Source organism: Gigantopelta aegis, chromosome 1, assembly GCF_016097555.1.
Source record: "Gigantopelta aegis isolate Gae_Host chromosome 1, Gae_host_genome, whole genome shotgun sequence".
In the NCBI taxonomy this organism is placed as follows: Eukaryota; Metazoa; Mollusca; class Gastropoda; order Neomphalida; family Peltospiridae; genus Gigantopelta; species Gigantopelta aegis.
Window position 1 is genome coordinate 8,334,789 of NC_054699.1, and position 12,972 is coordinate 8,347,760.

At 36.2% G+C, this 12,972-nt stretch overlaps 1 protein-coding gene across 1 annotated transcript in view; it reads right to left on the reverse strand.

Annotated features, from left to right (window-relative positions):
• The window catches only part of LOC121370476, a 57,749-nt gene extending 45,438 nt beyond the window's left edge, over window positions 1-12,311 (reverse strand). The window contains exons 1-7 of the mRNA XM_041495730.1: window positions 12,137-12,311; window positions 9,299-9,331; window positions 7,850-7,958; window positions 6,083-6,313; window positions 4,164-4,433; window positions 2,505-2,741; window positions 1,272-1,633 (exon numbers count right to left, since the gene is read on the reverse strand). Coding sequence (XP_041351664.1) covers window positions 1,272-1,633; window positions 2,505-2,741; window positions 4,164-4,433; window positions 6,083-6,313; window positions 7,850-7,958; window positions 9,299-9,331; window positions 12,137-12,311 — 1,417 coding nt within the window. The remainder of the gene's footprint in view (window positions 1-1,271; window positions 1,634-2,504; window positions 2,742-4,163; window positions 4,434-6,082; window positions 6,314-7,849; window positions 7,959-9,298; window positions 9,332-12,136) is intronic.
• Between the last annotated feature and the right edge of the window lie 661 nt (window positions 12,312-12,972).

The following is a 12,972-nucleotide window of genomic DNA, read 5'->3' on the forward strand; positions in this document are numbered from 1 at the left end:
TTTGACCTCGCGTGAGGCCTGGGCTACATCTCGCCCCGTTAGTGAAAGAAGTAGAAAGATAGGAGCCGCCGCCAGACTGGGAAGAAATGAGATGGAGAGAAAGGAAAGGTGGTTGCAGGATGAAAAAAACAAAACAACCCCCAAAACAACCTAACATCAGTGTTCTCGCTGCTCAATTTAAGCGAGGTAGCCTGCCCCACTATTGCATTTTGCCACCCTCCTTTTAAGTTCTGCTGCCCTCCTTTATTTTTCTGCACTCCTCTTTATTTTCCCGCTCCCTATTATAGTCTACAGCACTTATCTCTGCTATTTCCAAATGCAAACACTTTTTTTCCACACAAAAAAATTAAATAAAAATTGATCAGTCTGCTTACTGGACATCAAAGGAAACAAGCCGCATTGTGTGTACAAAAAAGCAACTGTCCCATACCTGTATCCATTTGTATGTTTAATACACATAATAAAAGTTTTATTTTATCTGAGCAATCTCCGACTGAAAAAAACACTTACTTGGCACAAAATTTGTCACCTGATCATAATGGTCATTCTGTCTTTTGTTTCCACTGACTATCATCTACTATTTTGTCCTCAATTGCAGATTTAATTGGTTGTAACTGATGATTTTTACTTTCTGTCATTTCTGTCATTCTGTTTATTCAGCAATTCTTTATAAAATATGATAAACTTTTAATTTTTGGGTGGAATCACCGCTTATAAAAACAACGGAAGTGGTAGTGTTTACCATTAAAATAATTTATCTTGGGTGCCAAATAATATATACATCGCCATTACAAACTACTTTTTATCAGCTGGCGATATCAAAGTGATCAATTTATTTGATGAAGATGGAAATAAAATGAACAGAATTTTTTTATCCCACAGTAGCAAGGTGATCACTTTACAAACATCTTTATTGTTTTTCATATATCTTGAAATCTTTATCAAAAGAATACTTTTAAACTTTGATCAGTTCAGCAAAACCGGAACTGCCCGTAAATGTCCGACTGACAACATCTCCAGCTCAATTAAAAAATGGGTCGGTTTGTATTTCTTATCAGCTTTTTTGTACCAAATACTGAGAGGCAAAATAAGGAGTATGTCTTTTCACAAAGTCGACCAACACACAACAATATATGGCAACCAAGCTTTACACCTTTTTTTTATTTTTATTATTCTTTTTTTTTTTGAAGAGTGTGGTGTCGCGCGGCCGCCCTCCTTTAATTTTGACCCAGCGAGAACACTGCAACATAAAAAATATAAAAAACACTCACCAGGTAGACACATATGAATAACAACATCGTTCACCTTCGTCAAGATACTGCTGATGATGGTGGAATAACTTCCAGCAAACTGCATTCCATTTATCTTGGAACTAATGCACGACCACTTGGTGACGATCTGCGTACAAATCAAAGCCTTGCTTACGGTATCATGTGTGGCATACTTTGAGAGCAGATTCGTCACGTGCGCTTTGAAAGACTCCAGACAGGGGTCGAAATTGACATCGTCGCACCGGACAGGCATACCAAGTTTGTTGATGGCCAGATCGAGAAGGTGCGTGGCTCTGTCTTTGTAATAGTCCAGGCAGGTGACCGTATTGTCCGAGATGCACTTCTTGGCTATTCGTATCAGACTGCATAGTAACAGAAGAAACATAATCATTATGGTAGTCAAATGTTTAGAAAGTTAAGGTTTGTTTTAGTGAGAACACTGATTAATTAAGGTCGACAACAGTCACTCTTCACACCCTTGTTTTGCATTCATACACAATAAATATAACATACATCACCATAATTTCACTTGAAATCCATATTTCGTAAAAGGTACAATATTTTTAATGACACGGTTTTCTTCAAGTACATTCAGGTGCATTAGTAACGTTAAAAAAAAAAAAAAAATTCAATAGCAATTTTGCATTGAAATTTTTCCAGTGTTCTTAAAACAGAAATCATATTAATTTTCAAAATGGCCAATATGTTCGCTTCAAGTAGCCAATTCCAAGTTTTCACACCCGAGGAATTTACTAAACATGATAACAATAAAGTCACAGACTAATCAGTTTCAGGTTAACCTACAAGTGTACATCACAGATCACTTTCAATCTTGCTTTTTGTTCATTGGATGGTAGGGCTATTGTGACTATCACCTAGGAGCTAAAAAAATACATTTACCTTTGGTCAACACCCTTCAGACAGTATGTCATTAAACATTAATGAACTTGCTCGCTCACTCACTCACTCAGTCCATCCATCCATCCATCCATCCATCCATCCTTACCTACAAATGTCTTTCACTGGCTCGTTGACCAGACTATCCTGGAAGTCTGATATGCTTACTCACTCACTCACTCACACTCTCATTCATCCATCATCCATCCATCCATCCATCCATCCATCACTGACCAGACTGTCCTGGAAGTCTGATATACAGGTGGTGTCCATCACTTACTTATTCCTTCACTCACTCTCATCCATCCATCCATCCATCCATCCATCCATCCTCACCTACAAATGTCTGTCTCTGGCTCGTTGACCAGACTGTCTTGGAAGTCTGATATACACGTGGCGTCCACCACTGGACACATCTCCGTCTTGGCACACATCTCTGTCTGCAGCCATTTGCAGCCGACAAGCCCCGCCCGCTTCTTCATCTTGGACAGGCTGTCGATCACGGTGTACGCTTCCTTTTCTTTACACGCGGCAACGTTTGCCTGGACACATCTCAACACCTTCTGCAGTTGTCTGAATTTATAAAACATAATAGGACAAATCTCAACACCTTCTGTACTTCTCTGAATTTATAAAACAAAATAGGACACATCTCAACACCTTCTGCAGTTGTCTGAATTTATAAAACATAATAGGACACATCTCAACACCTTCTGCAGCTGTCTGAATTTATAAAACATAATAGGACTCAACTCAACACCTTCTGCAGTTGTCTGAATTTATAAAACAAAATAGGACTCAACTCAACACATTCTGCAGTTGTCTGAATTTATAAAACAAAATAGGACTCAACTCAACACCTTCTGCAGTTCACTTAATTTGTAAAACAAAATAGGATACAACTCAACACCTTCTGCAGTTGTCTGAATTTATAAAACATAATAGGACACATCTCAACACCTTCTGTAGTTCTCTGAATTTATAAAACATAATAGGACACATCTCAACACCTTCTGCAGTTGTCTGAATTTATAAAACAAAATAGGACTCAACTCAACACCTGCAGTTCTCTTAATTTGTAAAACAAAATAGGATACAACTCAACACCTTCTGCAGTTGTCTGAATTTATAAAACATAATAGGACACATCTCAACACCTTCTGTAGTTCTCTGAATTTATAAAACAAAATAGGACACATCAACACCTTCTGCAGTTGTCTGAATTTATAAAACATAATAGGACTCAACTCAACACCTTATGCAGTTGTCTGAATTTATAAAACATAATAGGACTCAACTCAACACCTTCTACAGTTGTCTGAATTTATCAAACAAAATAGGACTCAACTCAACACATTCTGCAGTTGTCTGAATTTATAAAACAAAATAGGACACATCTCAACACCTTCTGCAGTTCTCTGAATTTATAAAACAAAATAGGATACATCATAACTCCTTTATTTCTTTGAATTTTAAAAGTCGACTATACATACATGCAAACTCAACAGATCTGTGTTGAACTGCAGTACACATCTGAATGCCTGGAACAGGTCACATTTTTGCCCCTCCTCCCTTACCTTATTCCTGCCTTGTCTAATAATTAAATGACTGTACTATCATAACTACAAGCTGACTGTATGTACATGCATTTGTCCAGGAAGACGACAGACGGGGAACTCAGCAGATCTATGTTGAACTCCAGTAGACAGGCGAAAGCCTCGAACAGGTCACACTTCTGCTCCTCCCCCCTTACCTTATTCCTACCTTGTCTAATAATTAAGTGGCTATACTATCACAACTACAAGCTGACTATACGTACATGCATTTGTCCAGGAAGATGACAGATGGGGCACTCAGCAGATCTGTGTTGAACTCCAGTAGACAGGCGAAAGCCTCGAACAGATCACACTTGCGCTCCTCCCCCCTTACCTTATTCCTACCTTGTCTAATAATTAAGTAGCTATACTATCATAACTACAAGCTGACTATACATACATGCATTTGTCCAGGAAGATGACAGATGGCGCACTCAGCAGATCTGTGTTGAACTCCAGTAGACAGGCGAAAGCCTCGAACAGATCACACTTGCGTTCCTCCTCGGGGATATCCGGACATAGCGGCACCTCGGTGTCGACAAAGTTGTCGCAGATTCCCGGCTCCATCAAGCCGATCAACGTCACTCTCATTTTGTCGAGTCGTGCCTTCTTGGCACCGGTGCATTTAGGGCTGAACTGGGCAAAACACTTCTCCATTTTCAAGTAGGTTCTGAAGGGAGAGATTAACCAAATACATTACATTAAAACTGTACTACCAGTCATGGTGCTAGAAATAGCCCAATGGGCCCACCAATGGGTATCGATCCTAAACTAACCACACATCAGGTGAACACTTTAGCACTGGGCTAAAAACGTTTTCCATCCAAACATTGATATTCTTAATAGTAATATAAGGAAGGAAGGAAATGTTTTATTTAACGACGCACTCAACACATTTTATTTACGGTTATATGGCATCAGACATATGGTTAAGGACCACACAGATATTGAGAGAGGAAACCCGCTGTCGCCACTTCATGGGCTACTCTTTTCGATTAGCAACAAGGGACCTTTTATATGCATCATCCCTCAGACAGGGTAGTACATACTACGGCCTTTGTTAGAACGAGAAATAGCCCAATGGGCCCACCAATGGGGATCGATCCCAGACTGACCGTGCATTGAACGAGTATTTTACCACTGGCTATGCCCCGACCCTAATAGTAATATAAATAAAAAAACTAATTTCAATTCAAACTGAATCATTTTAAATAACTGAAGCAAACTAAATTAATATTCATTTTGTTGTTTAGTATAGATTAGAGATAAAGTTTGTTTTGTTTAACGACACCACTAGGGCACTAGGTGGGCCCATTGAGCTATTTCTCGTTCCAGCCAGTGCACCACGACTGGTATGTGTTATCCTGTTTGTGGGATGGTGTATATAAAAGATCCCTTGATGCTAATCAAAAAGAGTAGCCCACAAAGTGGCGAAAGTGGGTTTTCTCTCTCAATATCTGTGTGGTCCTTAACCATATGTCCGACACCATATAACCGTAAATAAAATGTGTTGAGTGCATTGTTAAATAAAACATTTCCTTCCACTTGAGCACATTGATATATATATATCATAGGCTAGTGGATGTCAATCATGTGATAATTTCTAACATATAGTCTTCAGTGGAAACCTGCAACAAGATATCTTTATAAGACACTATAGACATCCACTGGATGATGATTAATTAACAAAACAAATGATAACTGTTCCTAGAGACAAGACAACACATACCAGTCGTAGGGGCATAAATTAGAGTAACTATAAATTTAAACTTAAATCCAACAAGGAATTTGATAGCAAAGAAAACATTTAATCACAGATTCATTTAGATCAGGCAACAAAAAAGTAACGGTGCTAAAATATTGAATTCAGAAAAATCTGGATGAATATGAATGACAAAACTGTAATACATGAAATGGGCATTTGGCAACCTAGTGGTTGATTTCATGAACCTCTATATCTAGTGCCTCGTCTATAGGAGGACAGCCACTCCCAATGAGATCCTTTACTCGAGATTTCATCCCTTTTGCATTAATTTGATCTATCTATGATATTTGTGTTTTTGCAGTTCTTTATGTGTTTTTATTTGACTCTTGATTATTTATATTGATGTTGATCATTACTTCATGTTTTGAATTACCATAGTTTGACACTCAATTGCCGACGTATTTTTTGTGCTGGGGTGTCGTTAAACATTCATTCATTCATTCATTCATCCCTCATGCACTGCAAAGAGGACTGCCACTCCCAGACTTCATGTAGTTTATTAAATCAAAACAAGCACTGGACAGAGCTGAAAATAATTGTTAATAACTACATACCTGCAGAGATTTGGCAATTTTTTGTCCACTTCGTAGGTGGAAATGGCCACCCCGAGGTTGTTAAGACAACCGTACGTTTCCTCTGCGATGCACATGGCCGGGTCTTCACACACGCCGCTCTCCTCAACAAGAGTCTGTGACAGAGAGAGCAGAGTCTTCATGTAGCTCTTGGTCTTGTCGGGACACTTGGCGGTCGCCTGGTCCACGCAGTGCTTCGTGGCTTCACGCTTACTGCAAAAACAAGTCGCCGTTAGGAAATAGTGGTATTGTTTACATGGTTCAACATAACTGAGTTGATAAAACTCATATGAAGCACAGGTGTAATAACAAGTGTTATTATCCACATGGGTCAACATAACCAAGTTAATAAAACTCATAATAAGCACTGCATGTGTAATAACAAGTGTTATTATCCACATGGTTCAACATAACTGAGTTAATAAAACTCATACGAAGCACAGGTGTAATAACAAGTGTTATTATCCATATGGTTCAACATAACCGAGTTAATAAAACTCATACAAAGTACAGGTGTAATAACAAGTGTTATTACCCACATGGTTAAACATAACCAAGTTAATAAAAATCATATGCAGCATACGTGTAATTAAGGATTGTCTGTTATTTGTTTTACGTTCGTCGGTGAATGAACAAAAAAAAATCATCAGCAAATTGTGTGAATCGGTGAAGCCGTTTTCACATAATTTTGAGGTGGGTTTTTTTGTGCATACCCAGATAAATGTAAAAGAAATAACAGACAATAGACAATACTTATAATTAAATTTGAATCATACTTGCTAATAATAACACTAAAACTTCATACTTTATTTTGAATTATTTTTGGTCCATAAACAATATCGCTCTATAAGACAATTTTCCCATATAACATGACGTTCCCTGATGACGTAATGTTTACTTTCATTGACTATTGGGAAGTGACATCATGACAGTCCTAGCTCACACTTTGCATGTACATGTAAAGTATGACGTCATTTCTTCATCTCCTTCTAGTTGTGGTTGAAAATTTTTTGAGACAGCTCTTGTTATTAATTAAAAATAACAATTATTATAATAATATGGATAATAAAGAAATTATTACAATTGTGTGTGTGTTGTGCTGATTTTACCAAACTTGTGTCAGAATTTATGTATTAACCTCACTCTCGCTTGGGTAATACTAAAATCCTGACACTTGTTTGGTAAAATCAGTATGACACACAAGCTCGTATAATAATCTCTATATGAAGAGTTCAGGTGCCAAAACCCCCCGATAAACACCATTTTATATTTAAAAGAACGACTTCTACTATCAATACTCAATTCAAGGCGTTATGTTCTGATTTTCATTCTCATTTTTCAAAATTCTGCCCTTTATTTACTTTACTTATTTCAACTTAAGATCGGATATTTTAGACTTGATATGTTTTACATAGAAAGCATAAAAAAAAAAAATATTCTTTTGCAAAAAATTACTAAAATTTATTTATAAGTTTTTATATCTGAACTCTTCATATATAATGGTGTAATGAAGTAACATGTTCAACAGTGATCTACATGGATATAACAAATAGATTTTCTGAATACACATCAATTTGGGTTATATATTTAGATGATGTGGACAATTTTTAAACTATCTTTTAAGACATATATAATTGCTTCATCAGAGCCATATGCAGAATAGGGCGTCAATTCCCTCCCCTGATATAAAAAGTGCCCCTTTTAGTTGAAGGGTTTTATTTTGCCTTTGACATTAACTGCATAAAATACCTGCAGAGGTCCTCTTTGTCGTCCAGGGTTATTGAAGAGCGGAAAATTGTGGAGATGAACTGTCGCTTCAGACAGAAGGCAGCTTTCTCAATCAGACAGTCATCGGCAACTAGTCAAACACAGAACATTGTAACACGTCATTAAAACACTGACCAATATTAGTCAAACACAAAACATTTTCAACACATCATTTAAAATATTGACCAATTAGTCAGACACAAAACATTGACAACACATCATTTAAAATATTGACCAATTAGTCAAACACAAAACATTGACAACACATCATTTAAAATATTGACCAATTAGTCAAACACAAAACACTGACAAAACATCATTTAAAACACTGACCAATATTAGTCAAAGACAAAACATTGACAACACATTTCAAATACTGACCAATTAGTCAAACACAAAACATTGACAACACATAATTTAAAATACTGACCAATTAGTCAAACACAAAACATTGACAACACATAATTTAAAATACTGACCAATTAGTCAAACACGAAACATTGCCAACACATCATTTAAAATACTGATCAATTAGTCAAACACATAACATTTACAATGCATCTTTTAAAATACTGACCACTTAGTCAAACACATAACATTTACAATGCATCATTTAAAATACTGACCAATTAGTCAAACACAAAACATTTACAATGCATCAATTAAAATACTGACCAATTACTCAAACACAAAACATTTAGGACCTACAATAGATCATTTAAAATACCGACCAATTAGTCAAATGCAAAACATTTACAATAGATCATTTAAAAGACTGACCAATATTAGTCAAACACAAAACATTTAGATGGCATTTCCTTGGTTTCTCTCCAATTCAACCAATTGGATATCAGCATTTCGATTGTCTTAATGGTGAAGACACATCAAAAAGCCATCTTAATAACAAGTCACGTGACCAAAATTACTTTGACACAATTGGCCGAAGATTAGAATGAATGACATCAAAACAACTGGCGCGAACACGCAATGACGCTTGCCCCGCCCATATCAAGTAATGAACCTATGAAATGCTGTCTAAATCAGTTAGAAGGCTTAAGACATTTCTTCAGAAATAAGAACGAGCTCTGCTTCGCTCTGCCCCTTCTTATTTCTGAAGAAACGTCTTAATGCCTTCTAACCTATACTTAAAACACCACCGAACCAGTCAAACATAAAACATTTACAATACATCATTTAAAACACTGACCATACGTGAAATCTCAGTCAACATTAACACTAATTGATGTTTTGGTCATATGTCTTTATGAAAGACATTGTTTTTAAAAACAAGATTTTCAATTGTGGTGTAATACATCATGCTAACACAATACATTTTATTCTTGAACAGGACAAAATATCCAAAAACCTATTTTGAATTCACTGATTAAAAATACATTGTACTTATATTATTTCTAAATACATTGTACTTACCAGCAAATGGCACATCAGTAGGAATAATGGCATCTGTAATATAATTAGACAAAATGTAATAGCAAAGCTAATTTCACACACACATTACCAGGATTCCACCTAGCATCTGGAAAATGGGAGTCATCATGACCCGCAAGATTTTATTTTGGGAGTCATGCATTCAAAAATGGGAGTCATCTATGACATATCTTTTAAATCACATAATTAACTGAATAACTGTTTTGTTTATATGACATGCATATATTATAATATATATAATTTATCCACTATTCTGTCTGTATAATACATACATACAGACAGACAGACACACACACACACATACATAACATATATAACCATTGTTTTTCTTCTTGTACCCTAAACAATTTACTGAGGGGGTTTGTTTTGGTCCTTTTATGCACTCTTTGGCTTTTAGTCAACCAATGCTGCATGCTAACCTGCTTTGTAACATAGCTTCTTCTGTGCAATAACAGTTGTGTAAATAATGTAAATAGACTGACATTGGAAATATTTTGCGTCAACTACATGTATGATGCACCCAGATTTTTTAAGGAGTATTTTAGGTAAATATTGTGTCAAATACGCAGGATTCCTGCGTCATGTGAAACCTTGCATTACACTGTGGAAACTGACATGGTCTTAATTTAATATGTATATAAATTATGTAAGTTTTTTTATTATTTAATGACACCACTAGAGCATATTGATCGATTTATTAATATCAGCTATTGGATGTCAAACATTTGGCAATTTTTATATATATTATTAGAGAGGAAACCCACTAGATCTTTCTATTAGTAGCAAGATATCTTTTATATGGATCATCCCAGAGACAGGATAGTATGTACCATGGCCTTTGATATACCAGTCATGGTACACTGGCGGGATTGAGAAATAGCTCAATGGGCCACCAAATGGGATTGATTCTAATTGATCTTAATATATATATATATATATATATATATATATATATATATATATATATATATATATATATATATATACAGTATAACCTCGATTTAACGCCAACCTCTCGTATCGCCAACTTTCTTCCAAGTACCGTTTGTTTTCTTGGTTAATTCCCACTATTTAGTGCCACCCTCGCTATCCGCCATCCGCCAAACATCTTTTTGAACAAAATGCATTTTAGATGTTACAGTCCCTCGATTGTATCGCCCGTGCTCCAATTAGCTATAATCAAGCGGCTCGACAGAAGTACATTGGCCGTAATTAAGCTCTACAGGAGTTGTTACTTTTCGTGTTACAGTTAGTTGTCAGTGCAGTGATCCCGCGGTACCAGACAAAAAACCGGTTTGATGATCATATGACAATAAGGGATTTGATCGGTGCATTTGATCGGGCCATTCTGGGTAAATGCATAACATCAGTTGTTTTAGTCCTAATCAAGTATGACCTGCGTTTAATAAATAAAGAAACATCCTTTTTAACTGTTATTGTGTGTAAGCTGTATAAGCTGATGAGTTAGTTGCAAAGCTCAAAGTGAATAAAGAATTGAAAATTGAAAAGCTTTTTTAAGAGCAGGGCCTCTATGCGAGTTTCAACTCAGCATTTGGGATAAATTTCATGGTACCGATCAGGCATTTCATTGCAGTAAAATGGATTCTAAATGCAAACGTGTCCTATTAGATTGTTTTTTCTGTTTTTGTTTATTGTCGTTTTAAACAAACTGTATGACATTTAATACATGCAGATGTATTAAATGGAAAATATGTTTGGTGGCGCATCCTTGGCACCCTCACTTTAACGCCAACTCGATATAACGCCAAAATCACGTAGGTACCACAGTAGGCGGTAAATCGAGGGTATACTGTATATATATATATATATATATATATATACATGCACACATACATACACATATATACATATATACACATACACATACACATACACATACACATACACATACACATACACATACACATACACATACACATATACATATATACATATACAGTGGACTCTGTCTAGACCGGATTCTGTGTAATCCGGACCTCTGCGTAAACCGGTCCATTTCTTAAGTCCCGTCCAGCTACCATTTATCTCTTAGGTATAAATCTCTGCCTAATCCATACTCTGTCTACTCCGGACTCCGGATCAAAAATCAAGAACGAAAGAACCGTTCATGCATTAATTACCTCTGTCTACACCGGATTGGGATTTGACTGAACGATGGGCTGCTTAATTAGTTGAACAATGATAGTCAATTGCCAAGTAATCAGGACGCCAAATACAAAATGTAATCACACACGTGTGAGGTTTACTCTTATTGCGGTAGGCCATTAATCAATCGGATTAATATGTGTGTGTGTTGATACCTAACTAATTTCACTCTTATGAATTCGGCGAGTTATACTTGTCAACCTAACGCATGTATACATAGGTGCGAATCGCTCGTATATTTTGCGTTATCTTATTTCATTCATAATGGCGGAACGACCCATAAAACGGCAACGTATCGAACTTTCGTTAGAAACTAAAGTCAAATTAATACAAGAATTTGATTCAAATCCACAGTCAAAACATGGGATAAAATGTCATTGTTGATCATTCAAGAACCATAACTCGGGGTGAACTCTGTCTAAACTGGTCCTCTATGTAAACCAGACTATTTCGACGGTACGAAGTGAGTCCAGTTTAGACAGAGTCCACTGTACATATATACATATATACACATACATATACATATACATATACATATACATATACATATACATATACATATACATATACATATATATTTATATTAAAGTGATCTATCCCAGCATAAGTGTACAAGTGCTGGAGCAAAACCTCAAATTTAGGCAAAAATTATACAGACTAAGACCATGACCCAGATCCAGATCCAGATCCAGACCAGACCCAGACCGTGACCCAGACCGTGACCCAGACCCAGACTGTGACCCAGACCATGACCCAGACCCAGACCTAGAAAATGAACCAGACCCAGAACATGACCCAGACCCAGACCGTGACACAGACTCAAACCCATCTTCGGTGTTTTTTGGACGTTAATTACTTAAGGATTGCCTGTTATTTCTTTTACGTTCATCGGGGTATGAAAAAAAAAAAATCATCCTGAAACTGTGTGAATTGGCGAAGCAGCAAGGGATCTTTTTTTGTTCACATACCCAAATGAACGTAAAAGAAATAACAGATAATACTTATAATTACATTTGAATCATACTTGCTGATAATAACACTAAAACGTCATACTTTGTTTTGAATTATTTTTGTCCATAAACAATATCGCTCAATAAGACAACTTGCCCATATAAAATGACAAAATCAGATTGCCTATGATGTTCCCTGATGACATATTTTTTTACATTCATTGAGAAATTAACAAACTTCCGTTGCTATGTCTGGACCAGGGATGATACTATGTTGTAATGAATGTAACGGAAATTTAATTATTATAAAGTGATGTAATTTTTTAACGTTCATCAAGAAATGAACTACCGGTAATTCCTGTTGAATGAATGTAACAGAAATTTAATTACAGGTTAATATCACTGTACTTGTTATACGCATGCTCACCCACATCACAACTCTTTTTTATGAACTCAGCCATAAATCCAGTGTCTGCCTGACATATGGCGTAACTCTTGATTGCTCCACAGATCCTGGGCAGGGCCAGACTCTCATCCAAG